The sequence below is a fragment of the Meleagris gallopavo genome, chromosome 3, assembly GCF_000146605.3.
Source record: "Meleagris gallopavo isolate NT-WF06-2002-E0010 breed Aviagen turkey brand Nicholas breeding stock chromosome 3, Turkey_5.1, whole genome shotgun sequence".
In the NCBI taxonomy this organism is placed as follows: Eukaryota; Metazoa; Chordata; class Aves; order Galliformes; family Phasianidae; genus Meleagris; species Meleagris gallopavo.
In genome coordinates this window covers 30765739-30793332 of record NC_015013.2, presented here as the reverse complement: position 1 = coordinate 30793332, position 27594 = coordinate 30765739, and the positions used below count along the sequence as shown (strand labels likewise).

The 27594-nt window shown below is 35.4% G+C and overlaps 1 protein-coding gene across 4 annotated transcripts in view; it reads left to right on the top strand.

Moving 5' to 3' along the window:
• PTPN3 (protein tyrosine phosphatase non-receptor type 3) overlaps positions 1 to 27594 on the top strand; it is a 156098-nt gene that overhangs the window by 92069 nt on the left and 36435 nt on the right. For 2 of the 4 annotated variants that reach the window (XM_010708587.3, XM_010708588.3), the window contains exons 9-14: positions 19 to 106; positions 5545 to 5633; positions 10842 to 10905; positions 15209 to 15381; positions 18092 to 18226; positions 19555 to 19731. In XM_010708587.3, coding sequence (XP_010706889.2) covers positions 19 to 106; positions 5545 to 5633; positions 10842 to 10905; positions 15209 to 15381; positions 18092 to 18226; positions 19555 to 19731 — 726 coding nt within the window. The remainder of the gene's footprint in view (positions 1 to 18; positions 107 to 5544; positions 5634 to 10841; positions 10906 to 15208; positions 15382 to 18091; positions 18227 to 19554; positions 19732 to 27594) is intronic. The other 2 variants (XM_010708589.3, XM_010708590.3) reach the window with 2 other exon arrangements.

Below are 27594 nucleotides of genomic sequence, written 5' to 3'. Positions count from 1 at the left end.
TTTTTTGCCCTCTTTCAGTGGCCTCAAGCAATCTGAAGCGGAGTCCTGCTACATAAATATAGCACGGACCCTTGATTTCTATGGAGTGGAATTGCACAGTGGTAGAGTATGTTTACATTGCAATATTTCACTTGCAAAATGTTATATACACATTGTTATAGATATATACAGCAATACAAACCGTAGCATTTCATTCTTGACTTTACCATGTGTCACTTTTGAATTTGATATTTTTTCAAATGTTCTGTGTAACTTAGATTCTGGAATTACAATAAATAAAAAAAACTAAGATTAATCTCAAAGGAGTTACAATGCATCTTAAAAACATATAGTTTAATGCTGCAGTACATTTTACTTAAGAAATTTACTAAAGTTTATGAATGTCTCAATATAAGCAGCATTCATTTTCTTTACACAGCATTAAAAATATTGACCCATTTTTTATTTCTGTATCCTCTGACTATAGGCTGAATCTAAGTGGTAGGTAACCACTAGGGGTGTATTTGACCCTTCAGACACACAGTATTCATTGATAAGAAATATGTCCTAGCATTTCGTTGTCTACTGGTATTTCATTGTTTAATTACAGTGTCTGAATTGCCAATACTTCTTTTTCTTGCATCCTGGTGCACAAATGATAATTTGTGCTCTTATGAATTAGTGAACTATTTTGGCATATAGCTTGCAACATAAAAACCTAGTGAAGTGCAATGCAGAAGGTTGAGCTCCTTAATGAAGATGACTGCTGTTTTTACTAACATTCATCTGAGATTTATTGATAATGCTTGATATTGAGGATTTTAATGCAAATATCATTAGTTTCACCAGGGGATGAGATTGGCTACCAGGAAAAATGTCTTCTCAGAAAGGGTGGTGAGACAGTGGCACAGGCTGCCCGGAAGGTGGTGGAGTCAAGGTCCCTGGAGGTGTTCAAGAAACTTTTAGATGTAGCACTATAAGATGTGGTTTATTGGGGAAATATCGGTGGGAGATAAATGGTTGGACTAAATGGTCTTTAAGATCTTTTGCAACCTTGTGCAGTGGATAGAAAAGATCATTTTCTTAGTAAAATTGTTTCTTTTTTTTACGTACGCTATCATAAATAAGTGAGTACATTGAATTAATAAAGATCCCTAAACTACTCATGTATAAAGCTACTGTAATTACATTCATACTCATGGAAAAATTATTTTGAAAAACAGTAGTGGCCGTTTTTTAAGGGAAAGTGGGAGTAGAAAGGTAAGGAAAAGACTGAAAGGATTAGAATATGAAAACTATGCTCATAACATCTGCAAGGGGAATTAGGAGAGGCCAGTTTTACTTGACAACTGTTAAGATATATTGTTTCAAATGCAGAGGTTGTGGGTGAGTGATACTGGAAATTCATTCATGCTTACTATGACACTGTTTTTTTGACAGTGTAAAAATTTACCCTTCTATGAGGTTAAATGAGTATCTTAAATCTGGTTTTGTTTGGATTCACTGTCCCTTCTGTTATCTCTGTGAAATTTCTGCTTTGCTGAAGAGCCCCTTACCCATCACACCTCAGATTTCCCTGTATGCCTGTAGTTCATCAGTCTGTGCCTGTTAACTTTTTTGGTTGCTTACTGTTTTGATAAAAGACCTTAAATTCCAGACTTTCATGATAAGACAAACATTCTATTCTCTTAGAATTCATGGGATGCAGTTTCTGAAATTATTTAAATTTCTTATAGACTTCCTGAATTGTAGGCTATTGAAATATACACAGGATGTTAGTAGAGATCAGTGTCAAGTAGGAAGGACAGTTCAGAGTGGACCGAGACGTTTTTCAGCCAAACAAGATTTCAGTTCAGAGTAGTATCTGGAAATACTGCTTAAACAGTCTATTTCTTATTTTCAGTGCATTCTTTTGTATCTACTGGCACAGGATGTCTGACTACTAGTTATGATCACCTACCCTACCTCACACCAAACAGTATTTTTTGTATGATCTGAATCGAATAGTACACATTTGAGTCAAAGCATTTTATTCCAGGCAGCTAAGATGCAGATTGTTTTGCTACTATTTCCATCTGAGTTAATACTGTTGTTGCAATTCATTTATTTTTCAAAGCCTATGAGAAAAGTAGTAGTACTGGGTTTCATCGGAGTGGTCATTCCTGGTGTCCTGTCCTGGTAGATACTCTATTATTTGCTAAGTTGTAAGCCTATGCTGCAGCAGCAGTCCTACAGAGGAATATTCATCATTTGGTCTCATCTGGTAGTTCATGTCAGCTGTAAACAATACTTTTCTGAAGTTTGAAAGAGTCTCTGGTTCTGAAGTCTGCAGTGAAGGTTAGATATCTCCCCTCACTATATCTTTACTGAGACTATTACATGAAACCCCAGCTTTGATGGGGGTATTTGGCATAGTTCTTCATAGCCTTCCTTGCTTAATACTGTTCTTAAATCTTCCTTTGTGTTTTGCCAAATCCCAGTGCTTTGAATAGATGTTAGCAGAGGCTAGTTACAAAACTGACATTTGGAAAGGTTTTACCTCTGTGAATCCTTGTAATTCAGCTCTTTCCTCATGGATAAAATAATCTTAGTCTTAGATATTCTGCGTGGCAGAGAAAGTGGGTAACAACTGGCCTGTATGCTAATAGACAGAAGAAACTGGTCCTCTTGTACTTGTGATCCAGAGAGGGATGCTTTTGGATAACGTTTCTAGTGGCTGGCGACTCTGCACACAGCAGGGAGGTTGAAATTAAATGATCATTGTGATCCTTTTCAACCCAGGTCATTCTATGATGATGATGAAACATCAGATGAATGCCTAGTTTCCTTAATCTTAGTGTTCTGTTATGTGAAGTCATTCTGCAGAACTCAAGCATGTGCTTCCTTCTAACAACCAAACAGAACACTTTGAGTAGTGTCTTAAACAGAGTTCAGTTTTCATCAGCAGTCATTTCTGCATTTTTCTGAGGATCAATCAGAACCTTTAGAGTGTTATATTCAAAAATGATCTGATACTAAGAAACTTAAGAGTGAATTTAATGCCTCAAAATTATATCGAAGTTTCTTGAATTCTGTACTATATCTTCTTTTTACTTTAGAACACTATCTGATCTGATGAATAATTGTTCTGATATTAACCTGTTTCTACTCTGGAGGGGAACTTATAGAAACTGAAGGGATACCTGCAGAATCAATGCTATTTTCATGTCTACAAAAATCTTATTGGTAATTGCATTTGAAATTAAAAATCAATGAATATTTAATTAACAAGATCACAGACATGATCGTTTTTTACCTTGTTTGCGGGTTTTTTATTTCGTGTGCTTATCTCTATAAAGAAAGAAGGAAAAAGAAGTATATGCGTGACAGTTCTCAGTGCAGTTCAATAGCACAGATGCTTAGAAAGGAAAGTAAGTGCCCATCTATCTCATCTTTCTTTTGTGAGATCCTATTTCTTTAGGCTGGTCCAAGATCTTGTTTTCAGATTACTTGTTTAATACAGAAGAATTCCTTAAATGAATAAGCCAGGAAGATTAGGTATTTTGACTGAGGTAGAGGCAGAATATGAAGTTTGTTTTGGCACAGCTTCTAGAAAAAATAGAATACTTTGGCCTACTTAATCCCCATCAAGTGTTTAGCTAATTCTCGGGACATCAGGAAAAGAGTCTTCGTCAGAGTGTGGTCAGACACTGGAGCAGGCTCCCCAGGGCAGTGGGCATGGCCTCAAGCTGATGCAGTTCAAGGAGCATTTGGACAATGCTCTCAGACATTGGGTTTGAATTTTGGGTGGTCCAGTGTGGAGCCAGTAATTGGATTCGGTGATCCTTATGGACCCCTTCCAACTTGGAATTTTCTGTGATTCTGTGGTTCTTTTTCTGGTAAATAATTTAGGCTTTCATTTTTTTTTTTTCTCCTAAGCTGTTTTTCCTTCAGACTATTGATTTATTATTATTTTTTTGATACTATTTTTTCTTTAATGCAGGAACTTGGAGTAAGCTTCAAGTTGCAGTAATACAGGCTTCTGCTCTGTGTTAGGTTGGATGGTATCAGGACAAAAGCAGCTAAATTAGATGTATTCCCTTGCCAAAACTCTTCAATTTTTTCCCCAGCACATTAAAATAAAGAGGTGCAAGATCTGGATTTCTGTATTATGCTGCCATAAACTGTGGCAAGCCAGGAGCATCTTCAGATGGAGGTTCAACAACCTCTTGTAGCAGCAGCCTTTGGAAAAGTGGGGTAGCAGGTAGCCCTGCTGCTGCAGGGAATTGTTCATCATTTCAGTGAATTCTGCACTATTCTGAGATTAAGCTTGTTTGTACAGTTACCTATATAATTTTCATTTATTAAACTCATAGAAATAGAAATGGTGTCTCTCTTGTCAGTTTTTAGTGCTGATGTATTATTTATTAAATATTTAGGTTATGCGCATTCTTTGTGAAGTACTGTGGTATTTCACAGGTTTTGTAAACTGTTGCAAATTGGATTCAGCTTAATTCAGTCATGTACATGTATCACAGTTTTATTCAATCATTTTTAAAGGATTTGCTGTAGACTTTTCACTGTTTTTAGTTCATATGGTATGTGGTCTATTCTTCTGTATCTTACTAATATGAAGAAATAGGGACTGGATATACGAGAATTACGTGTATTTCAGTGAGCACAGAGTACCATCTAGAGGAGCAGCTAAGTACTGAAGGCCTTAATAGAACCTTTGGCCATCCTTTGCAAAGTAATCCAAAGCTAGATTTGAGTCAGACCTGATATTTTAACTAGTGGGTTCTATGCTTGTGTAGATATATGCACATATTCTGCTCTGTTTAGAAACTTGTCTATGATGTACTATCGCAGGTCCATCACAGAGAAAATGTAAGCCAAGATTTCTAATTTTTGTAACATCAGTTTGGGTTTCACCTCAAATTGAGCATTCAGCTCTTTCCTCTTTTTTTCTTAATAACCTCAAATTTTTGCTTTATTTTTAAGCTTTTATTTTTTCTTGACTGTCTCAGTAATCATAAAGCTATTGTAAATTATGGATGCATCTTTCCAGTTTAGCATGTGAAGCTAATACACAGGTTTCTTTCTTAATTAACAATTGATTCAGTTTTGTGTTTCAAATATTCATATGCATGTGCATATTGGTTTAGCATATGCAGAATTGTGGCTACCTCTTGCCCAGTCTTTGGTAAGACTTCTTTGGAGGTCAGCTTAGAATAAGACAAATTTTGTCCCATTTCGAAAATTTTGACTGGCCGATCTTAAGAAATACTGCAGGTTATTTACCAGTGCTGCTGAATTAGTGTAAGGTTAGGCTGGAAACTTTAATGTCATGTTGTCTTAAATCTGATATAGTTAGATTAGCATTACAGCTTGTTTTAGTGACTGCAATACCTAGTAGATAGGATCAAAGAAAAGACGAAAAAAATAAAATAAATCCTAACAAGTGGTTGAATTTTTGCCATGGGAGTTACATTTTACATATAGAAAACTTGAAAATGAATTTATAAGTAGATTAATAGGAATTGCACAAACTTATGCATCTGCTCTTACAGTACTTTTCTGTTGCAGGATCTCCATAATCTAGATCTCATGATTGGTATTGCATCCAGTGGAATTGCTGTGTATAGAAAACTCATCTGCACAAGCTTCTATCCCTGGTAAATTCATTTATTATTGAAGAATTATATCTGGTCTTTTAATTGTATTTTCATCTGCTTTAACATTTAGTTCAAAGAAATTTGTAGTATATAATTTTGTTCTTTATGAATTAACGTATTTCCTTACACTGGTGAAAATGAAACTTGTTAATTCTTAAGGAATTTTGAACTACTTGAACTGTGTGAAATCTTGTTTGAGTCCACTCACATAGATGTATCAGTGTATAAATAGGAATACTTTGTGGTTTTAGAGATGCGTCCTGCTGTTGATCATAAAGATGTGTAGTGGCATTTTTTGTTTTTGTTTAAATCAGCATAACTAGGAAGCTCAACAGCTAATGGTCTGATATTCGCTTCATAGAAATGTAAAATGAATTACTTCGAATATTGGATTTATTGAAACAGGAATAGTCTAACATGTAAATTTTTAGATGTCATCAGACAAGGCTGTCTAATGGAAACTTGTAAGATTTAGAGTCTATGGGGGAAGAGACTTTTTCATTGTACTATGGTTCTGACAACACCTGGCAGTGTTTTAGAAAATATTCTCTATAGGAAGAAGAGTATACAAGATGTCTAATGTAAATGACATCAGAAATTAGGAAAGCTCTAGTTATGAGTAGTATTTATGTAGTTTATTTATATTATAGTAAAACCCGTTAAGTAAATGGCAAGTGATATAGTGGTTTGGCTTTTCCTTAGGATTTTTTTGATTGGATTAGAAAGAAAAGAATGTTTCCCTCTTTTTTCTTTAAAGTAAGTGTAATTACATTAGAAAGTACAGTTTTATCATATTATACATAACTTCCTCACATAATTTGTAACAGTTTTTCTGGAGAAAGTTTTCAGTAAAACTATTAAGTTCTTGTATTCATGACAGGATAATGCATTTCAGTGAGTTCTACTGGCTTTTTGCACCTTGATTATGCAAGAAAGTGCCTATAAGCGATCTTCCTTAAATGCACAAGTTCTTCGCTCAGATCATTAGGAGCACAATCTAATAGGTATTTCCTAGGATAAAATAATAAAATAGGTTTCCATTTAAATTTTAATGGTAAATGTACCATATACTCTCTGGATTTTCTTTTCATTGCAGTGACTTCTCTTTCAACTTAAATATACTGTAGCCATCACAAATGCATGTCAATAATGCTTTCATATAGCACAGTAGTGTCTTGTTTTTTTTACTCCTCTAATGCACACTGCAGCATAGAAAACTTTTATCTCTCATCTTTGTGCCCTGAGCTCCATCCTTTCATATGTCAATCTCCCAGCTTCTTGAAACAGCTGCAAATTTTAAAAATTTGCAACTGCAGGCACATTTTCTATCTTTTGCAAGGCTTGTTGTGCCAACTTTAGTGTCCTTTGGCATGAATAGGCAATAGTAACACCTTGAAAACCATAGTGACAACATCTTAAAGTGAGTACTATATATTTTTAATAGAAGGGAAACAGTGCTTTACAGCATATAAGGCAAGAGGGATGCACAATGTCCTATAGTTCGAGAACTGCCTCAAACATAATGTCTCCTTTTTTATCGTGTTAGGACATGTTACTTTTGAAGCAATCTACATACTTTTATTCCTTCTTGCTCTTCAGGAGTAAAACACAGCTGCTAAAACATTTTGCCCGTAAAACTACTGTAACTGACAAAACAAAAAAAAGAGTTGGGGTGGGAACAAAAACATTTTTTCAGTTTGAATAACTTTCTCTCCTGAAACAGCAGTTATGGGTGCTAGTAGTTTCAATTGACTGCTATTGCAATTGTTTCAAGCTTTCCCACTCTTTCTTTAAAATTGTATTCTCAGGTTGCAAGGGATGAAAGGGCATAAACCCACTACATAGGGGATGACTTTAGATATTTTCTGAGTAGGTTATAATTATTCATTCAGGAATTATCTATTTCTTCCATTCTAACCTCTCCCTACCCATTTAAAAAAATAATAATAAATTGTCAGGTAAGTATGTGAGCTAGTATTGTATGCACTTGTAGTGTATATTTTCAATTTATTTTTAGACATCCAAGTGGAATACATTTTGGCAGTGTAGTTTTAATGTATGTTGGTTGCGTTGAAAGCATAAGGAGGCTCCTCATGAAACACTATGCCTGAGAATGCAAAAACCTATTCAGATAATTGGAATTGTTATTTAGTCTTTTTATGTAACTGCTTGTAGTAAGTCATCTTCCTGTGAACTGAGGAGGCTTCAGCATAAACGTGGAACTCAAGGTGGCAGCAAACACCATCAAAGCACTCATTTCAACACCAAAGTGCTCTGCAGCATTAATGGATCTCCATACAACTGTGTTGTATGGCAGTAGTCAAAGGGAACCAAAAGTGTTTGGAAACAGAGAGGCAGTGAATAGATTGTCCTGCCTTGGTAAAGGGAGGATTTTCAATGAAAGCAAACTTTGTAAGGAGCTGAGCACTCAGGCAGAGGCAACACAAGTCAAGGCAGATTTTAAAAATAACTTCTGATTTAACTTCAAAATTCATATTCTATAGAAAATTATTCTTGGGGTGCTTTACTATTATGTGGTCATTTCCAGGTTTGTCTGGCAGGTAAAATATCCTAAAGGCAAAAATGTACAGGCTCCCTTCTGTTCTACAGCAGCAGCAAAGGTAGTGTATTATAAGCTGTTCACTGGGTGCGGATTCTTTGCTTTGATAACTTGAGAGAAAGTGCTGAAGGAATATCTGCTTTGTTGCTAGCTAAAATCAAGAAACTACTGAACTGAGTCTTACATAGACAACATTTGACAGGAGCTTTCCTACTGAATCTTCCTAGGGCAAACCGTAAGATTTACAGTTAAGAAATATTTTTCCTTCGGGTCAAAAAATACCAGCTGTTAGCAGCAGAACCTCCATGGTGCTCAGAAATGAGTAACTATGGTTCAGTGAGTGACGAATCTGCTTTGACCCTTGTGAATGATAGAAAGACAGGAGCCAAAAATGTATCATGTCACTGAGCTTCAGCTATTGAGCATTTTAAAAATAAATGGTGAATTTTGATATTTCATGAAAGCTGCGTGTTCACTGGACAGATGATTGGTGAGTGGTAGGGGCAGCTGAGCCACCTGTTAAAATAACTGGAATCCATTCAGCTCATTTTGGATGTGACACCTTCAAACCCTTGTTAAATCTAAATCCTTCAAATCCTTAATCTCTCGCTTTAGTCTGTGACTTGTGCTGTATGTGAACATTGCCTTGACTAATAGGCGTAGTGCTGCAAATGATTTTGTGTTAATGTTACATAAAACTGTCAGATTAGCAAGTGTTGTTTGTCACTGAATTAAATAGGCTTAGTTATGCTTTAAGAATGAGTGGAATTGAGAGGTATGTTGTATATACAGTGAAATAAAAGAGACTTACTGCCTTGATTTGACATGAAGTGGTTATGTGGTCATGCAGAAAATTGTTTAAAAGAAGTGGGGAGAGATGGAGAGAGTCTTGGTGTTTTAAGATGCTGGCTACCTTTTTGCTGTTAGCTGGAGGATGTTATGCTTAGTCTGCAATGTCACTCATTTGTATTTTGTATTTCTGCTGGCACCACATTAGTGTAAGAGCAGTGACAGCAACTGTGTGAACAACTCCAAACGCTGAAGTGTAAGCAAAAGTAAAGAAAAGTGAAAGGAAAGAAACTGGAAAAGTACTACTTCAGCCAGAGTAGCACTAACATTAAGATAGATAGATAGTAATGAGTTCCACCTCAGTAAGTACTACTACAAATTTATATGACTTGTGGGCAAGATGGGAATGCAGAGCTTACAGATATACAGTACAGATCATTATCACTTGAGGCAGCAAGTCAAGTGGAGCAGATATTTCTAGAATTGTCCTTACAAAAAAGATGGATATTATTTAAACTTTCCAATACCTTGAACAACAATTGCCTAGGAATACTATAAATGAAATTCTTGTTCATTTGTGGTTCTGTAATTGAGAGAGGAAAATATTTTTTTTTGGATGTGAGCACAGGTTTGGTTTTCTGCCCCTTTTATACAACAGTAGGAATTGTTCATTCAGTTCACTTCTTTGTAACTTGCATATATGATCTCCTCTGTGAACAAGGAGAGTTGCTCTGAGACAGTGCATCCTGCACAGGAATGGAGAATGGATTATATGCTGTTGTTCTACTTGCTGAGTGATGTAAAAAACCGTGTTAAGAACTGAGATGATCTTTGATATGCTTTGTATTTGGAAATCTAAGATGCTGTGAAATGTTAGCAGTTTACAGAGTATTTTGAGACCTTTAGTAGCAACCTCCTGAAAATCTTTGGTGTGGTATAGATGGCTTTTTCCACAAACATTGATCAGACCTGAAATAGCTTTCTCCAGCTATCCATATGGTTCCACCTGATTACAGACAGTGAATTTTTTTCCAGAATGCATAGATTTCAATTATTGAAAAGAAGTATCGTAGAAAAGAACTGAGAATTCAGACAAATCTTGTTTAGCTGTAGGAAAATGTGTGGGAGCCTAGAAGTTTATTCAATCTAGCAAAACTGATAAACACTTTTCATTTTAATTATATCCTTAAGCACCAATTCCAGTGTAATCCTAGCCTTAGAAAATCTTTATTCATACCACGTATGTATGGAAAAGTATTCATTTCAGCTACATAGTTTGTTGTATTTTTTTACAGTGTTAATAATATGTGAAAAAAAGATTAACACCCATTCTTACAGTTTTCATCCATCAAGTTTGACTATGATTACAATGCTTTTGTTGTTAAGAGGAATACATTATCTTTCAATGTTCTGTGAAATTTCTGGGCAATTTTAGATACTGTTCGACCAATTTTGTCATGTCATTAAGGTCTTAAATTTTGTTCTTTTAGTCACAGTTGTCATATAATTCTTAAGCTATACAAACTTGACACATCTAACATTTGTGCAGCTAGTAAAGGATGTCATCAAGTTTTTACTGCAAGAATAGATTTGGTGGGAGAGAATTGCTATGTGAGCTATTTAAAGAGTAAATGAGGAAGAACCTTAATTTTCAAAAGACCTTTCCTCCTTAGCTAAAATTTTTTGAGTTTCTTGACATCTATTTGCCACTCAACATACAGGAGATGATTGCGTATTTTTTACTGAATGTTTAACAACTGTAATCTCTTACGCTCACTACACACCATGTTATTTTTTTATTATTATTATTTTCCCTTCAAACATTATTTAGTGTCTCATGGTCTGCCTTTCTCTTTTAGGGTGAACATATTAAAAATTTCCTTCAAAAGGAAAAAGTTTTTTATACAACAACGGCAAAAACATGTAAGTAGTCATTTCACTTTTTTCTTAACCAATTGTATTCAAATTTTTGCCTTTACAACTTAAGGTGGGTGGACCTGTAGGTGCTCTATTATGTTAACTTCCTTTTGAAATTGTTTTTTATCAACTTGTCTTCGCTATTGTGGTTCTTTTATGCTCACTCATTTCCCATTTTTGTTTCCTTTCCAACTTGGAGCCTTTCCACTTTCAGTCTGTTGGACTACGTCTTTCTAACTCTGGTATCTTTTCCATTGTATACTTCAGGGAAACACAGCTGTTCATCCTTTCTTCAGTGTTTAGTAACCTAGGGTTTTTCTTGTTAGTAGCTGCTGCTCTTTTTTTTGATGCTCCCTGTGCCCCGTGGAGTACCTCACAGCAATGAATCTACTAAATCTGCTTAGTTTTATAGAATTTGGAGAAACAGAGCATCAGTGTGTAATGGTTTTAAGACTTTGCTGCTGTCAAATTGAAGTTCTCTTTCTGGAGACCAGTGTCACCTTTGAAAAGAGTAGCATTTTTGAAGTTTGATTATTTGAACTTCCATTAAATGATGACATTTCAAAGTCCTTAATTTGTTTTACCAATCTCTTGTATAACTGTAGGCCTGTGTGAGATAACAGTAATGTGTGCTGTGTCATGTTTAGAGCTACAGAACTGTAGAAAAAGTGAGTCTGGCTACAAGACCTTTTACTCTTTCTTAGTAGATATGAAAAAGCAGACCAGATAAACTATTAAACCTTTAGATACAGACATCCTTGTCCTTTATCTCCCCTTTGCTTGAAATGTAGGGCAGCAGTCTGCATACCTGCAGTACTCTAATGATGCTGCTTTGAAAAGTCTGCTGTGGGAATGAGGAGCAGCTGGACTGCTATGGCATTTCTCTTGAACACTGGGTTGCTTGAATGGCTTGTGACTGCTGGTGGCTGATGTTGTGTTGGTCTTTTGCTTGGAAGCGCAGAGGAAAATAAGTGAATAAGGCTGTAAGTAAGGAAGGTGGAAGATCGTGAAGAAAGCAGAGTGGATGCTGTGTGTTAGACAATTTTTTATTAAACATGGTAACAGAAACACTTCAGAATTTTGTATGTCATATGTAGATTTTCTTTAAAATCTACATAATTTCTTAAAGGCTGTGAATTTGTGGTCACCTAGGATATGTTCTGTTTCCTTGATTTATTCTCCTGCTCTTTTTCCTTATGCCACTGTTTTGAAGAATCTACATACTTTCTGTCTCACTCTTTCTGTTATTCATTTCCACTTCTATCATCCCACTGCTTCAGTCTATTGATCTGCTATTTGAAAGAAGTAGGCAGTATTTCTGTTTTTACTAAAAAGCTACAGAAGTACTAGAAGGCAAGACTAATGAACCACTGGATGTCTGATGTTTTAAAAGCCCACGTTACTTAGACTTAATGAAGGGTATAAGATTTATAATAGGAATAGAAGCAATGCTAATTTACAGGCAACTTCTTGAAGCTTCCAAAATAGAACTATGTGCTTATGTAATGCTTGAAAACAACTGTTCCTTTTCTGCATTTTAGTATGTGTTTTTACCTCCTATGCTGTAGATGTGCTTAAATGCTCTGTGATGAAATAGGCATACAGCTGGTGAGAGTTCTCCCCTTATGTTAAAATAGTAGGATGCTCATTTTAGCTGTTGAGAGTTCTTCCCATTACTTTAATGGTGGCATACTTCTCCAATCCTTACTTCTTGAGAAATGACTAGAATGCAATTCTTTTGGAATTTGCCTTGAGAATGGTGGTAAGTACTAAATCTTTGGATCCTACTAGAATACTCTTGAGCTCCTGAAATGATACATAGATTTTTGTGGTGTGACTTAAAAGGTGGCCTGTTAATGAGTTAGAAGACCAAGTTAACAAAAGATTTTCTTAATGTAAAAATTGAACAGATTTTCCTAAATTTTCTTTAAGCTACTTACCTTAGTGTATGTCCATATTTAAATTCTCAGCCTATGTAAAAGTACTTAAGAAGATTGTGTCAGGAGTTGACAGAAATTTAATTGTGACGAAATTGGTTTTTTTTCAAATTTCAATTTAAAAAATGAAATATTAGGTGTACTTCAGTCCTTATCTTAACACTTTTCAGTATATAATTGAGATGTTCAGATAAACTGATTTTTATGCCTATTAAAAGACCAGTGCTCCAGGCCAACAGAAATATCTGAAATTTCCTTTAAATTGTTCTCTGGAGTAGTATAAAACACATGAAGTGGTATTCAGCTAACAGAGAGTAGGTCAGAAGTGCTGTTATTCATTAGAAGTTTAAGTGGTGTATGCTTGTTATCTCACAAGCAATTCTGAGTTAAAATTTCACAGGGTTTGAACATATTTTATATAAGCTAATTAGAAGTAACTGTGGTGAGCTGACAAAGATGAATTGGTTCCAGTACGTTAAGAGTGTGCTGCAATGGAAGGTGATGATAGTGCCTTTTACAAGGATAGGAGCATGCTTGTAAAGGTATTCATTAAGATTTAGTTCAGAAAGTGATACAGAGATAACTGGCTTACCCTTTCCAAAAAGCTATTGGAGTCTCAAGAAGGGCACAGTCTCTGAATAGAGATCCTGCTCACTTGGCTGCTAACCCTTAAATGAAGGTGAGGAGGGTCCACCCCCTCAGTCATTCAGGTGCATTCCTTGTACCTGAGCTCTCTGGGTTAGCCACATCTTGTCACCTCGTGTTCAGCCACTGGTTCAGGCTGTGACCTAGCAATTCCCATACAGGGTGAACAAACTAACCCTACAAAAACTTGAGGTTTTTTTTTTCCATTTTTTAATAGATACAGGAAATATATAGATTACAGTCGTTTAAACACCTAGCAATGCCAAAGGTGGCAAAGGGGCAGGTCATTTTTAGCTTCTCCTAGAGATTCTCCTTGTCTTTTCCACTATAGAGAATCTGTAAATGAAGTCACTGCACTAGTTCAAGTGCTTTGCGGAATGTGGCATTGTTTTCTGATGCATGACATTTTTAAAATGTTGCATAGAAAGAAAAAGAATGCAAGAAAACTAGCTTGATTATTCTGGCCTGAATGGTCTGTAGTTATTTCTAACCGATCTGTTGCTGTGAACAAACAAAAGAACTCTGCAGCTAGAAGCCCAGGTGTCATCCATGGGATTTATTGCTGGATTGTAGTAGGAAGTTTTGTTAGGTCTTAGAGTCATTTAATAAATAGGCTTTGCTACTCAAATCCTTACTTTCTAAAAAGTGTTAACTAGAAAGAGAGCCTTGTTGACTTGGCTGCTTGCCTAATTTTATGCTGCAATGACAAAGTTCAGAAAAAAATAGCTGAAAAAGATGAGCGATCAAATTGTGTACTTTTTTTTTTCTTTTTCTACAGAGATGCTGAGTTCTGATAGCCATGCTTATCACACATACCTTTCTCTTCCTTGCTTTACTCTTTCTTCTGCTTTGTTATTTGTGTTGATAACCTCGGTAACTAACCGAAGATGTATCTTGTGCAAAACTTTCTTGAGGACTGGGACCTGAAATGTCTCAACAAGTGCTACAGTTCTTCAGGACACTAATTTGGGTGGTGCAGTTGTTAAACCTATGTTCCACTGAGCACTGAAGTTGCAAGTGAAAACGTGTGCAGCGGAAGCTTCATATTCTGCTTCCTTTTGGTCTCATTATTTTGGCTTTATTTTATAATTCAGAAGGCAGGATTGGATCCAAACCGCAGCAGCTCCAGTCCATCATGGTTTCTTTCATTTTCTCAAAGTGGAACACTTAACATCTTGGCTATCTTCTAAGGGAATATCAAACAGATAATTTTGTATGCTCTTGAAGGAAAATATGTATATATGTGAAGTCTTATATGAAGAGTTTGAATTAGAAGATAAATTCTTCCCTTCTACATTACAACCTTAATACAACGTTAAAGAGTTTGATTTGTCATGGGAAGATCACAATCTGATAGGAAATCCAAAAATCTGTTTAGCTGTTTCGCATTATACTTGTATATAAAATATATTTGACACTATAGACTTAAACATTGCATTAAATTAGCACTGTAATGATTAGAAACTGGTTAGTTTTTAATAATTGTTAATATTGCTTACACTTTTAAAAGCTTTGTTTTGGCATTTGAATTTCATATACTCAGCATGCCATTTCATCCATCTCCAGATCAAAATCTACTATGTGATGAATTTTTATTTTCCTGAATTTGATTTGCTTATTTAGGCTGAAAGTAATTTCATTATTATTTATATGGTAGCTTTATAACTTCGTTTGCTCTGTTTGATCAGCTTGTATATGTTGAAACATACATTTTCTTACTGTTACAGAATGAATCCAGAGAGCATATTGTTGCCTTCAACATGTTAAATTACAGAGCATGCAAAAATCTGTGGAAGTCTTGTGTAGAGCATCACACGTTTTTTCAGGCAAAGAAGTCACTACCTCATGAAAAAAAAATATTGTCACATTATTGGACCCTAGGTTCTAGAAATCCAGCAAAGTAAGTATTGCGTGAAAGCATGTTTCCCATTGTAAATGCCAAAAGGAGGATTTGTCAGTGACAACTGAATTTGAAGTTGCGGGGCTCAGTTCTGCTTGTGATTGTGTCAGTCTTAGTGAACCGTTGGACAAATTGCCTAACTTTGTTTTCCTTTTTTTTGCACAATGATGTCATTATAACATAATGCTCATAAAAAGTTATTTGAGTCTGTTTTACTGTTATCATCTTAACTTGCTTTTTCAGCATAAGGTATAACAACGATACAAAGTTAAAATGTTATGTGGTTAATGATCCAATAAGAGAATTTGCTGAAGAGATTTGTTTTGAACTGTTTACTCCTTATTGTTATATAAACACTGTTTAATACGTTAGGGCAATTTCTGAAGTGCATAAAGATCTCAATTAGTTACATGGGGATGAAAAAAACTCCCCATCCAACCATTCAAGATTCCACTGTCGTGACACTTCTCATCTTTTATTTGCTTTGTTGGCTTCTGCTGTCATTGAGCTGGTAGTTTCACAGTGGTATCTAATATGTAGTTCAGAGCTTGTTATTTTGCTACATGAAGTTGGGATGTACCCTTTCCATATGCACCATCTGGGCTGTAAGTCTTATGTCATTATCCTCTCAAAATGCGAGACTTCAGGGAGTTCTTTAGTCCTTTGATTATCTGTAGTCTCCATAGACTTACCAGTAAACTGCTTTTTCTGATGGTTTTTGTGAGAATATTTTCTTGTTTACTTTCTCTTTCCTTTACTTTTGCAGTGTTTCCCCTTAACTGTTGAATTGTTTCTAATTTAATTTATCTTTTTCCTACTTGGACCCAGATTCAATTTCTGAATGATGTCAGGAGTTGGGCTAGATCCTTGTAGGTCCCTTCTTACTCATTCTGTAATTCTGTGTTATCATACTTCCAATAATTTCCCAAATTTTGGCAATTGGCTCTTCATATTTTGATGTCTCTTTCAGTACTGCAGAAATTTATACCTAAGGGACTAGCATTGCCTATAAATGATGCCAGTAAAGGCACAAAGAATTGTCCAGGCACAAGAACACTGTAAAATGTTACATTTTCCAAGTGGAATCTCCATAATTTTGCATAGTACTAGATCATAGCTGAAATGAATAAAAACAAGTAGCTGAATGAACAATAAAGAACTTTTCTAAGTGTTTAGAGATGTGTATTTTGAGGATTAGATCTTTTATGGATCAATACAATCTTGTATTGAGGAAGTGACTTTCTTAACACTTGTCAGAATGCAATGTCTGGAGACATTTCTCTCTTTCAAAACTGCAAGTGGATGAAAAGATCCTGCATTTATATACACAATGCACATACAGGCGTTGCATAGTCCATATAAATTTAAGGAATAAGTTTCAAAAGGTACCGGTTTAGTATTATTCCAATTTTGGTGTCCACTGTGGGACTTGTCAGGTATTGGTAATTGCTAGTCACTATGCTAGTTTTTTTCACTATTTATGGAGCTTTTTGAGAGTCTTTTCGTGGAACAATGTTGTGTAGCATATTCTTTGCTTTATTTTCTCTGCTACATTGTTTGTCATCTTCAGGAGTTGGATTAAGGTTTTTAATTTGCTATAGTGTGTGGCCTTGGCTTATATAATAATAAAATTATTATAAAACAGCGGATAAACTGATGTGGTGTATGAATTCAGCATTGCAAAATGACTGTTGTGGTTTAATCTGACAGTTGGCTTAGCACCACGCTGTTGTTCCCTTACTCTCCTCCCATTTCCCAGTGGAATGAAGGAGAGAATAAAAATAAATTAAAAAAAGAAAAAAAAAAAAGTAGAATTCATGAGTTGAAATAGTTATTTAGTAAGACAGAGATAAGGAAAAGGATAATAGTTATGACTATGTAATAGTTAAATATGATAGTTATATGTGAATGTATATAACAAGTAATGCACAAGTAATTCCTCACCACTTGCTGAGTGATTCTCAGTTATCCCCTAGCAAGCAGAAGAGAGCAAGATAAACTTTCACCCTCTTCAAAACTCCTTCTGCATAATGTCATATGGTATGAAATATCCTTATGGCCAGTTCAAGTAAGCTGTCCTAATCCTGTTCCCTTCCAGCTCCTTGGGCCCTGAGAATGACTTTGGCTCTGTACAACAAGGCTCAGCATCAGCTATAAATATCGGAGTGTTATTAACATCGTTTTTCTCCTAGAACCAAAACATAGCATCATACCAGATGCTCTGAAGAAAACAATTCCATCCCAGCTGGAAGTAGGACAAGTTCTTATCTGCTGAGTCATCACATAGATAAAGTGGTTGTGTGCTCAGTTAAGCCGTAGTGAGTTGTTACCAATTCATAAGTTTTAACAGAAAACGTCTAGAATCTTGTGCTCTATTGAATTATGTTTTGTCAGGCACTTGGCTTGGTGCCAGCAAAACATGCCAAATTTCCTGTTTTCCTTTCTATCTGCTTGAACACAATGAAGTTAAAAATAACTCTCAGAAAAAAAGTTATTTTTACCCAGGTTTTTGATTAGAGTTGAAGTAGGGATGAACTAAACAGTTTTGTTGCAACAAGTGAGGGACAGCAAATCCCTGTTTTATAATGAGGGGATAAGCACAGGTGATTCTTTAAAATGTGAATTATGTAATGTACTTTAAAAAGTATATTTTATTTATCCTAATTATGCAATACAATTAACATAGATTTTCACTTTCAATGCTTTTCAGGTCTGTAAACAGCCAGTACTGCAGAAAAGTCATAGGTGGGATGGTTTGGAACCCATCTATGAGGAGATCTTTATCTGTTGAGCATCTAGAGACCAAAAGCCTTCCTTCTCGATCACCTCCTGTTACCCCTAATTGGTAAAATAAGTTTCATCCTTATCCTTACCTTCCAGCCTTCTACCTTTTCTACCTTGCATGTCTTCTAGCAGACTAGATATGTAGTGTCTACATATATGCTGTTATTTTGAGAGTATATGTAATGACAAGGAAAGAGTGAGTGTAATTTACCTTAACTTTAGCAAGGCTTTTTAAACTAGTCTGTATTAACATTATATCCAAAATATGATATCATGTTCTGGATAGGTGGATAGTAACATGGGATGAATAACTGCTGGTCTTTGAGGGGTAAATGCTAATAAATTTTACTCTACTTGGAGAGCAGTAAAATGTGGTGAGTACTGCAAGGGTCTATCATGGAATGTGTCCTGCTGTGAGGAGAGACTGAAACAACTGCAATTCTTTAGCCTGGAGAAGAGGTTTTCCAGTTGCCTATTAACAGCCTGACAATACTTAAGAGGAGGTTAGCTGGAGGTTGTGGTCAGGTTCTTCACATTGCTGCAAGGTGGGAGTACAAAGCAACAGAGGCTCAAATTGGAATTAAGGAAAAATCAACTTTTCCACAAAGACAGCTGAGCAGTAGTTTGCTTAGAGGATTTATAGAGTCTATGTCCTTTACATTTTTTGAGATCTCACTGGATAAAGCTGTGAACAGCCTCATCTGACCTCAGTTGACACTGCTTTGAGTAGGACATTGTACTAGATGACTTTCATAGGTGCCTTCCATACTGAATTATCCTGTGACCTCCCAGTATCTAAAGGGGCCTATAAGAAAGCTAAAGAGAGATGCTTTCTCAAAGATTGTAGTGATAGGACAAGGGATAATGACTTTAAGCTAACAGAAAGTTGATTTAAATTAGATATTAAAGGGAAATTCTTTACTCAGTTCTGGTGATGATCTGGAACGGGTTGCCAAGAGACAACATGTTGTGGATGCCCCATCCATGGATCATTCAAGGCCAGTATAGAGGGGGCTTTGGGCAACCTGATCTAATGGGAAGTGTCTCCGACTATGGCAGTGTGCTGGAAATAAATGGTCTTTAAGGTCTCCTTCAGTCCAAGTCATTTTTTAAGTCTATTAATATAACTTTAACAAGTACAGGTAGCACTAAGGGATTGGATGGACAGTCAGTTTACTGCTATATATGTGGACGTATATAATCACCTCGTGCCTTACCAAATTTTATAAAACTCATTATTTAAACTGTTTCATCTGTTGTTTAAAGTGAGACCTGTAAACCTGACAAGGCGACTTCAGGGCATAGATTGAGGATGATTTCTATTCTACTGCAGAATGTTCCACAAATGATTACAACCTACTAACTTGTCTTCATGTTCCCTTTTTTAAGGCGGAGTCCTAGACTACGTCATGAAATTCGTAAGGTGCGACATTCATCTGTCGATAACCTTACAAATGAGATTTCTTATATTACTGAGACAGAAGATGTTTTTTATACATATAAGGGCTCTCCAACATCCAAAGACAGCGATTCAGAGTTCTCTCAGAACCATAGTCCACAGAGGAGGTAAGGGCTTCTGCAAACAATTCATTGCTTGTTTTTCTTGAAAAACAAAACAGCTTTTGTATAAAACAGTGATCATAAGTTATAATATTGAGTTCAAACAGTGTTTTGTTTGTGTAAGATTTATTTTTGACAAATTGTTAAAAGTGCAAATGTGATACAAAAAATGCTGTGATTCAAAATGACAAGTTTAAAAACCAATCCTTCATTCCTAAACAAAAATTCTCAGTAAAGACAGAGATGGTAAGCCTTTTTGTATCTGTAATATCCCATCACCCAGGAAGTTTTGCAACCCTTTCCCACCTATTTATAAACTTTCTTTTCTCTTGGGGAATTTTCATTGGACTCTTAAGAGTTCATTTGTTTTCTACATTATCAGCTCCAGCTGAGTTGAAAGAATTACTGCCTTAGATTAAACATGGAAACGTAATGATACTAGTGGTCATCTATCTTTTTCTTACTCTGAGGAACTGTAGATTGCCACTCTGAGGGCAGTCTCTGCTTTTTGCCTTCAGGTGCTTTGTTCTATTCCTTAAGGACCAACTGTCTAACCACTGCTATGTTTGCTTCCAGGATCTGAAGCTCTTGTCTTTCTGCACTGATTATTTCTTTGTATATATATTTATTATGTGGCTTTCCTCTTACTTACAGAGGTATTTCTCAATAAGTAACTTCATATTAGTATAATACTAACTTCAGAAATAATAAAGGTACCAGGTCATTGATCAGTCAAATTTTAAACAGAAAATAGAGCTACTTTGAAACTTTAATCTGGGGAGAATACTGTGTATTAAAATGTAAGTTCATTTATATTATTACAAAAGAAAAATAGCTTCTGATGATCCCTTCCTTGTAACCTATATACATGATATATTTTGAGAAGCAGATTGGTAGGAATTGCTTATCTCTTTGATAGCATTCAGCTACATAGCTGTAGCTTTAAACCCTGGACATAAAGTTGTCTTCAAACAATGAAGAAAACAGTTTTTGTTAGTACATTATAGCATTGAAGTTTCTATGGAGGAGGGTGGGGGGAATGAAAATTTAACGTGCTGTATGCATATTTGGAGTTTGTCACTGGGTCATCAAAAGCATTTTTCTATTTTTCTTTCTGCAAGTCAGATGAACCATTGTGCTAGTAGTGTCTGTAACAGCTGAAATAATATGTGTTGCCTCAAGGTGTTGAGTAACCACAGATATGAAGTTGTGTCTTTCTTGTGTTTTAACGTTTACAGACAATTTATTCCCTTGCAGAAGTAGTTAACCAAATAAAATTAATGTGAAGTAGACCATATGAGGAGATGGTGAATGTAGAAACCATGACAGAAAAACAAGTTGCTACCCTGTCTACTGTACTGGTAGATTATGTCCAGACTTCTTCATTCTTGCTTTTATCTTCTCCTGCAGTTTTTCTCCTTTCTGCTTTACCTTTCCAATGCCTACTGAGGGTTGAGTGGGAAGGCCTGGTTTCTATGGTGTTTCAGACAGAGAAAATAAGATGTTCTAAGTGTGAAAATAGCTTATTTATTTTCTGGGCACTGACTTATTCTGCTGTATCTGAGTTACATCACTCACTGTAGAGATTGTGGTTATACCTCAGGTAAACCTAATTTTCTGTGAATGATTCCCAAAGTAGTCCTTGTTTCTTTGGTATGTTTGTAGTATTGGATTTTGTGCATGTAATTGAAAAATACTTACATAAATGTGGTTAATTTAAATTAAAAGTATGTTTAGGATGGAGAATATTGCGTATAGAATTAATGGTCCTTTATTACATTAACTGTTAGATGTTTGTGTAGTAAAATGGTCGTTAGTACTTCAACAACTGAGGTAAAACATTACAGTACCACACAAATAAAAGAATGTTTAAATCTACACTGAGGTTTTCAACAGTTTGTATTAGTCCACATTCCACTTATTATTTATATTCTTACACTTGTCATTATTTGCCTTGCTTCTTTTGTTGAAAGATGTAAGGTAAAATTAATTTTATGTGTAGACAAATATTTTTCTCTGAATGCTTCAATGAAATAGCTGGTAGACCAGATTCCATATCTGCTCTGTAAGAAAAGCATTTAATTTGCCTGTCTTTGGTATTATGTATGGACAAACATTTGTCCTACTCTTCTGCCATGCTTCAGGATAGTTATTAACTTAAAAAGCTTGCAGTGTGCTGATAAAACTTTTAAAGCTAACGCCTATTTTTGTCAGACTGATCTTTAGTAGACTTGAACTGACATAGTCAAGACTTGCTTTGGAAAAACACTGAAATTGCAAATCTGTTCTTGTAGATGAGGGCCAAAATTAGATTCTCATAGCCCTGCTTTTATACTGACTTTAGAGGACTTTTTTTTTTTTTTTTGCTGCTTAGTCTGCAGTCTCAAGCAAAAGTGTAAATGATGAATGTCTTTGATGGGTAGAAAAATCTGAAAGAACTGTGGAAGTTACTAGCAAGCAACTGCAAGATGCTGATATTAAAACCCTTTATTGTTACCTGAGCTGGACCTTGAATCTTTGTTAAAATCGTATGGCTCCTTAATCTTAATCTGTAGCTACTGTGGGCATTTTGGGGACTTGGGAAATGGGAGATAGTTTCTGCTTGTTTCAGTTCAGACTCTGGATAATTTCTTAGGATTTTTTTTATCAGGGAAACATCTATCCCAAGACAGAGTTGCCTTCAAACTCATCTATTTCCTTACTGGGACAAATGTATTGGTAGAACTTGTCTGATGAGATTTGTTGTGTACTTAATCTATTAAATCATGTCTGGAATCTTGGGGGATATTGGATTTATAGAAGATAACAGTGCTCCAGTCTCCCAATAAGTCTTTTCTCCTCCTGATAGTACGAAGGAAAAGTATTTTCCTGATCAATTTTCTTCTTGAATACGTTTAATAATTTAAGGGAATCTGTCACGTTCTCTATTGTTTATAGAAACAAGTACACAATTTAGAAAAATTATGGGGAACAGTTCAGAGACCTAAAATGTATAAATTATTAATATTATCTTTAGTTATTTCTTTCACATTTCTCAATACATTGTGCTGTATCAACATGTCACCACCTAGAACTGTTTCCCGTTATATAATCAAATAACCATGCTGGAGATGAGGGCAAAGAATATCCTGTTATTTATCATATTCTTTCTCTGAAGAATACAGTGATTGTTTTTAAAATGTTCTTTGAGTGAGTATTCTACCTCCTAAGTAAAATTTGAGCTATAATCTACAGACTGTGACTGAAAAAAATAAATAAAAGTAAAAATTAGAACAAACAATGCTCATAAGTAACTTCTGAAAACCAGGGCAGACTCCTATTTTGTTTCATATTGGTGTAACTAGACTGCTACCCTTGTGATTTACGGTTCTATCGCATTGAAGTAAATTTGAGGCTCAGATATTGTCAAAAGAAGCAGTTTTTCTCTCTCAGATTAGAATCTGCAGAAAAGATTAGAGCTATTGCATATGTATAATGGACAAAAAGGAAATGCTGTAAACTCAAATTAATGTATATTAAATAGAGCTTTATTCACATAGAGTGAATAGGTTTGCTTATCTAAGCCAAGCTATCTCAAACCACAGCTACATGCAAAGCCTGTCATTGAAGACGGTGCTGAAGAGGGCTTCAAGACTTCTGTTTAGTCCAGGGTAATTCAACCTTTGTGAAGAAACCTTCCCTGTTCTTTCTCCTCTTGCTTGCTGTGCTGCTGTTTGTCTTAACTGACTAATACTGCCTTTGAAAAATTAATCCTAGGACACAGCTGGAGTCTGCACTGAAGTCTTGCCTCTAATACGTTGCTTTGAGTGTTAAACGACTTTTATTATTTCTATGCCTCAGCAGCACCAGATCTGCTGAGTCTATCTTCTGACTGTGTTCCCTTATTTCATGATATATTTAACCCATCCCTCCATATATACACACATTGCTACTACTGTTTTGTTTCAAGAATAGTGGTAAGATAAAACATAGTATTTATTAGGGACTCTTGGTAGCTGTTTTTCACTTACAGTTGGCTTTCTCGTCTTGCCCTGAAGGTATTTTGCTTTTGTTGAGATATCTTAATTTTCTTCATTGAAGCACTGCTGAAATTGACTTAATAAACGTCTCATTTTAAGCTGCATGTAAAATTTATTTTTGCTTTTCTAGATTACATTTCCTATCTTCAGAATTCCTTACATGTGAATATGAAGGGTTGTGACTTGCCTTTGATATAGGAAATTATTATTTCTAAAGTCATGTCTGCTAAAAAGCTGCTTTATTGTGTGGCTTTTTCAAAGCTGTTTGTTTATACCAACAGGCTGCCTGGCATCAGATCATCCTGACCATCTACTATCCTGATAGGCAGAGTTGTGAATTGGAGAAGCTTACCTTTGAGAAAAATGTTTCAATATATTATATTTAAATCATAGCTTGTTCTAAAGGAAGTCTGATGGAGTTGTGCAGAGAATTATTTTCAGTTAAAATTTTTTACTTTTTTTAACCTACTGTTATACCTGAAGGTGATCATTGTTGAAGTCTTTCTTCATAAGAGTACATTTGCAGCTTCCGAATTTTGAAATATACACACACGTGCACCAAATTTGGTATAGAAGAACAAATTGTTACTGATTTGTATTTCCACGACATGAACTCAGTATGTACGCTGCAGTGCCTCTTTGATCAGGTAGCAGTGTTCAGATGAGAGGTAATGGCCTCAAGTTGTACGAGGAGAGGTTCAGATTTGATATTAGGAACAATTTCTTCTCAGAAGGAGCGGTGAGGCAGTGGCACGGGTTGCCCAGGGAGGTGGTGGAGTCACTGTCCCCTGAAGATGTTCAAGAAATGTGTGGATGTAACACTGAGGGGCATGGTTAGTGGGCATGGTGGGGATGGGTTCACAGTTGGGCTAGATGGATCATAATGTTCTTATCAAACCATAACGATTCTATGATTTGAGGGCAAAAGTTACAGTAGAAGTTAAGTAGCCCTATTAAAGTATGTGACACTGTTTAAGACCAGATTAGAAAATTAGTAGCTTTCAAATGTAAGTTGTATTTAACTAGAGTGATAAGCTGATTAAATTTTAGAATCATATCATCTAACATGCTTGATGTTGTAGCAGATACTGGTATTTGTCTTGACATAGCGTTGTCCATCCCCAGAGCAAGATTTGTTTCTCAGAATTGACATCTATTAAAAAAGTAGCTGATGTAAGGAATATCAGCTGAGTGCGTAGCACTCCCAGTAGTTCATGTGTAAGATCCTTCACAGGTGGTTTGAAAACCCTTTACCATCTATTAAGAAAATTAAAATGACTAAAATGTGTTTGCTCCTGTTGTGTAGATTGAAATGTTTCAATAATTCATATTTTTAACACTTGTTGAACTTTTAAAATCCCAATATTTGAGAGTTCCAATAAAAACCATAAAGAAATGTAACTGAGTAATAGTATTTTAAGGAGCTTTACATTTCATTTTTTTCACATAAAACTTTTCTTTCTCTCTCTTCTCTCCCCCCTGCCTGTAACAGCATTTTATTGAAATTTTTGATACCTTAGTTGTGACAGCAGTGTTCACACTTCACTGTGAAATGAAAAATGAAAGTATGAATGAAAAAGAGGGGAAGGGGAGAGAGGGGAATACAACTGTGAAAGGCACTTGTTTTATTTAATGTTCTTAACCTCAGAGGATCCAGCTGTGGAAAAATGCATGTTTTTCAGGCAGTGGCTATGAAATAAGAAGAGTATCTTCCACTAATTCCCTCATAGCATATTTAAGATTTTAATCCAGTTTTGTGGGCAGTCCTTGCTGTTGCAAACAACCACACTTCCCTTTTATTTGAATGTTGCAGTATTAAAGCTAAAGCAAGCTAGCGTTTCTTTCAGAGATGGCAAGGCTCTGGAAGTAAAAGCTTACTGAAACAAATGAGTTTTCTTATAGCTGAAGATAATATTACCTGCTTATTCATATTGCTTGTGTGGGACCAGTATCTCCTCTTGGTGAGGAACAGAGTATCTTTGACATTGTAAATTCATCTTGAATAGCTTAGGCTTTTTTTAATGCACCTATACCCTTACTATAGGTGAAATTGTTTGGATTGTAAATATAGTGGCATGCTCTTCTAAAAGATTTTGTCATGTTTTTGGATATATCTCTCTGAGTGCTTGTTAATAAGAATATATAAATTCAGCCACATATATGAGGTGCTAGCTTAAGGGAAAAGAACACTGAGTTATTGACTTCGAAAAGTATTCCTGTAAAGCTTTGTAGAGAGCCTTGTGAGTTAAACTGTTTAGTTTATCTTGTTTACTGTATAATGAATTAAACTAGGATTTTGGCCCGTTTGGTTTGGAACAGCAGACTGCATAGGACCAAGTGTATGAGTTCTTTAGAGTAGACTGCGTCCTAAAAGAAAAGATTAGCTGCAAGATTCTATTTAATCTGTGTTTCAGAAAGATTGTTGTAAAATATGTCTCTAAGAGATGAGTTATAGTATCAGTCAGTAAGAAAAATTGACAGATGAGTCTGTCTAAATCTTGTACTTATATTTAAAGACTTAGTGTTGATTAATCAGCAAGATAAATCTGGCTAATTATTCACAGATGATAGCATGTGATGTATGAGAGGAATCAGAAGGCTGGAGCAGGGGGAGTCAGTCATGTTTTTGCCATAGGCTGCCAAAAGAAGGTTATCAAATATATGGAATCAGTCTCTTGGAGGTGTGCAACAAAAACATGAACCCAAGTGATGAACCCAAGTTACAGCAAGGGAAATGCTGAGAAGTCACAAGGAAGATGAAATTCATTCTGAGCTTGATTAAGCCCTCAAAGAGATTGACAGAAAAGTTGAGATTTTTCCTATCCCTGCAGAAATTAAAAACTCATCTGTAAAAAGGACCTGATTGTCCTTATATAACTTTAAAGTTGGCCCGTCTTTGAACATCCTCCCATGCTTCTTTCCAACTTAAATTACTTCAATTCTATAATTTTGTTATAAATGCAGTGTGTTCCTGCATAAACTTTTTCCTTTGTTAAACATGTTTGCCAAAGCTATACACATCTTTAATTTACATTCTAAAACTATCCTTTGCTGGTGATATAGATGGCATAATGTGTGCAGTCCCAGAGTTAGAGGGGAAGGAAATAAATGGGTGAACTAGTATACAAAAGGAAATTCACTGTCATTATGCTATGAATTTCTGGAAGTGCATATACGTTCCTAATGTAAGTGTGATGTATCATCTGACGAAGGCATTGCATTGAAAATAGATTTCCTGAGCTTAGGCTGCATTTGTTCAATTCTTTCAGCTTACTGTGTTGATAGACAATAAACTGTAGCTCCATGGTGAGAGTTGGTAAACTTACTATAGAAATACATTTTTTTTATTCTAACAAAGATTTTTGTATACAACATTTCTCTTGATGGAAGTACTCTTTAGATATATCAGATAAATTCATTAACTACTATCTTGACATAAAATTGAAAATACTGTTAGAGAACTCAATTTATAATGCTTATTACTTCGGTCCTTAGTCACACACATGCATGCTTAATTCCTTGTTCTTACAAAATCTCCTGCATTTCTTAAGTCTGTTGTCTTTGTTGGTGTACTTCAGTCTATCTCAAGGAAGGTGCTTTTCCAATATTAGGCAGTAGATCTCAGGACATTTCAATTTCTCTTTAATTAACCTTGTCATTCCATTTCTTACCATTTGCATCCTCCTCATCAGCTGTGTTGGACTTGAATGTTGTTGGTTTGTTGGTCTTTTGGAGGTTTTAGTGGGGTTTTTTTTGAGACTTTTCTATAGTCTTTCTCTGTCTTCTATTTTTATTTTTTATTTAGTTCATATTCAGACAAACCTAGAATTAAAATATTCTTCCTGGACCT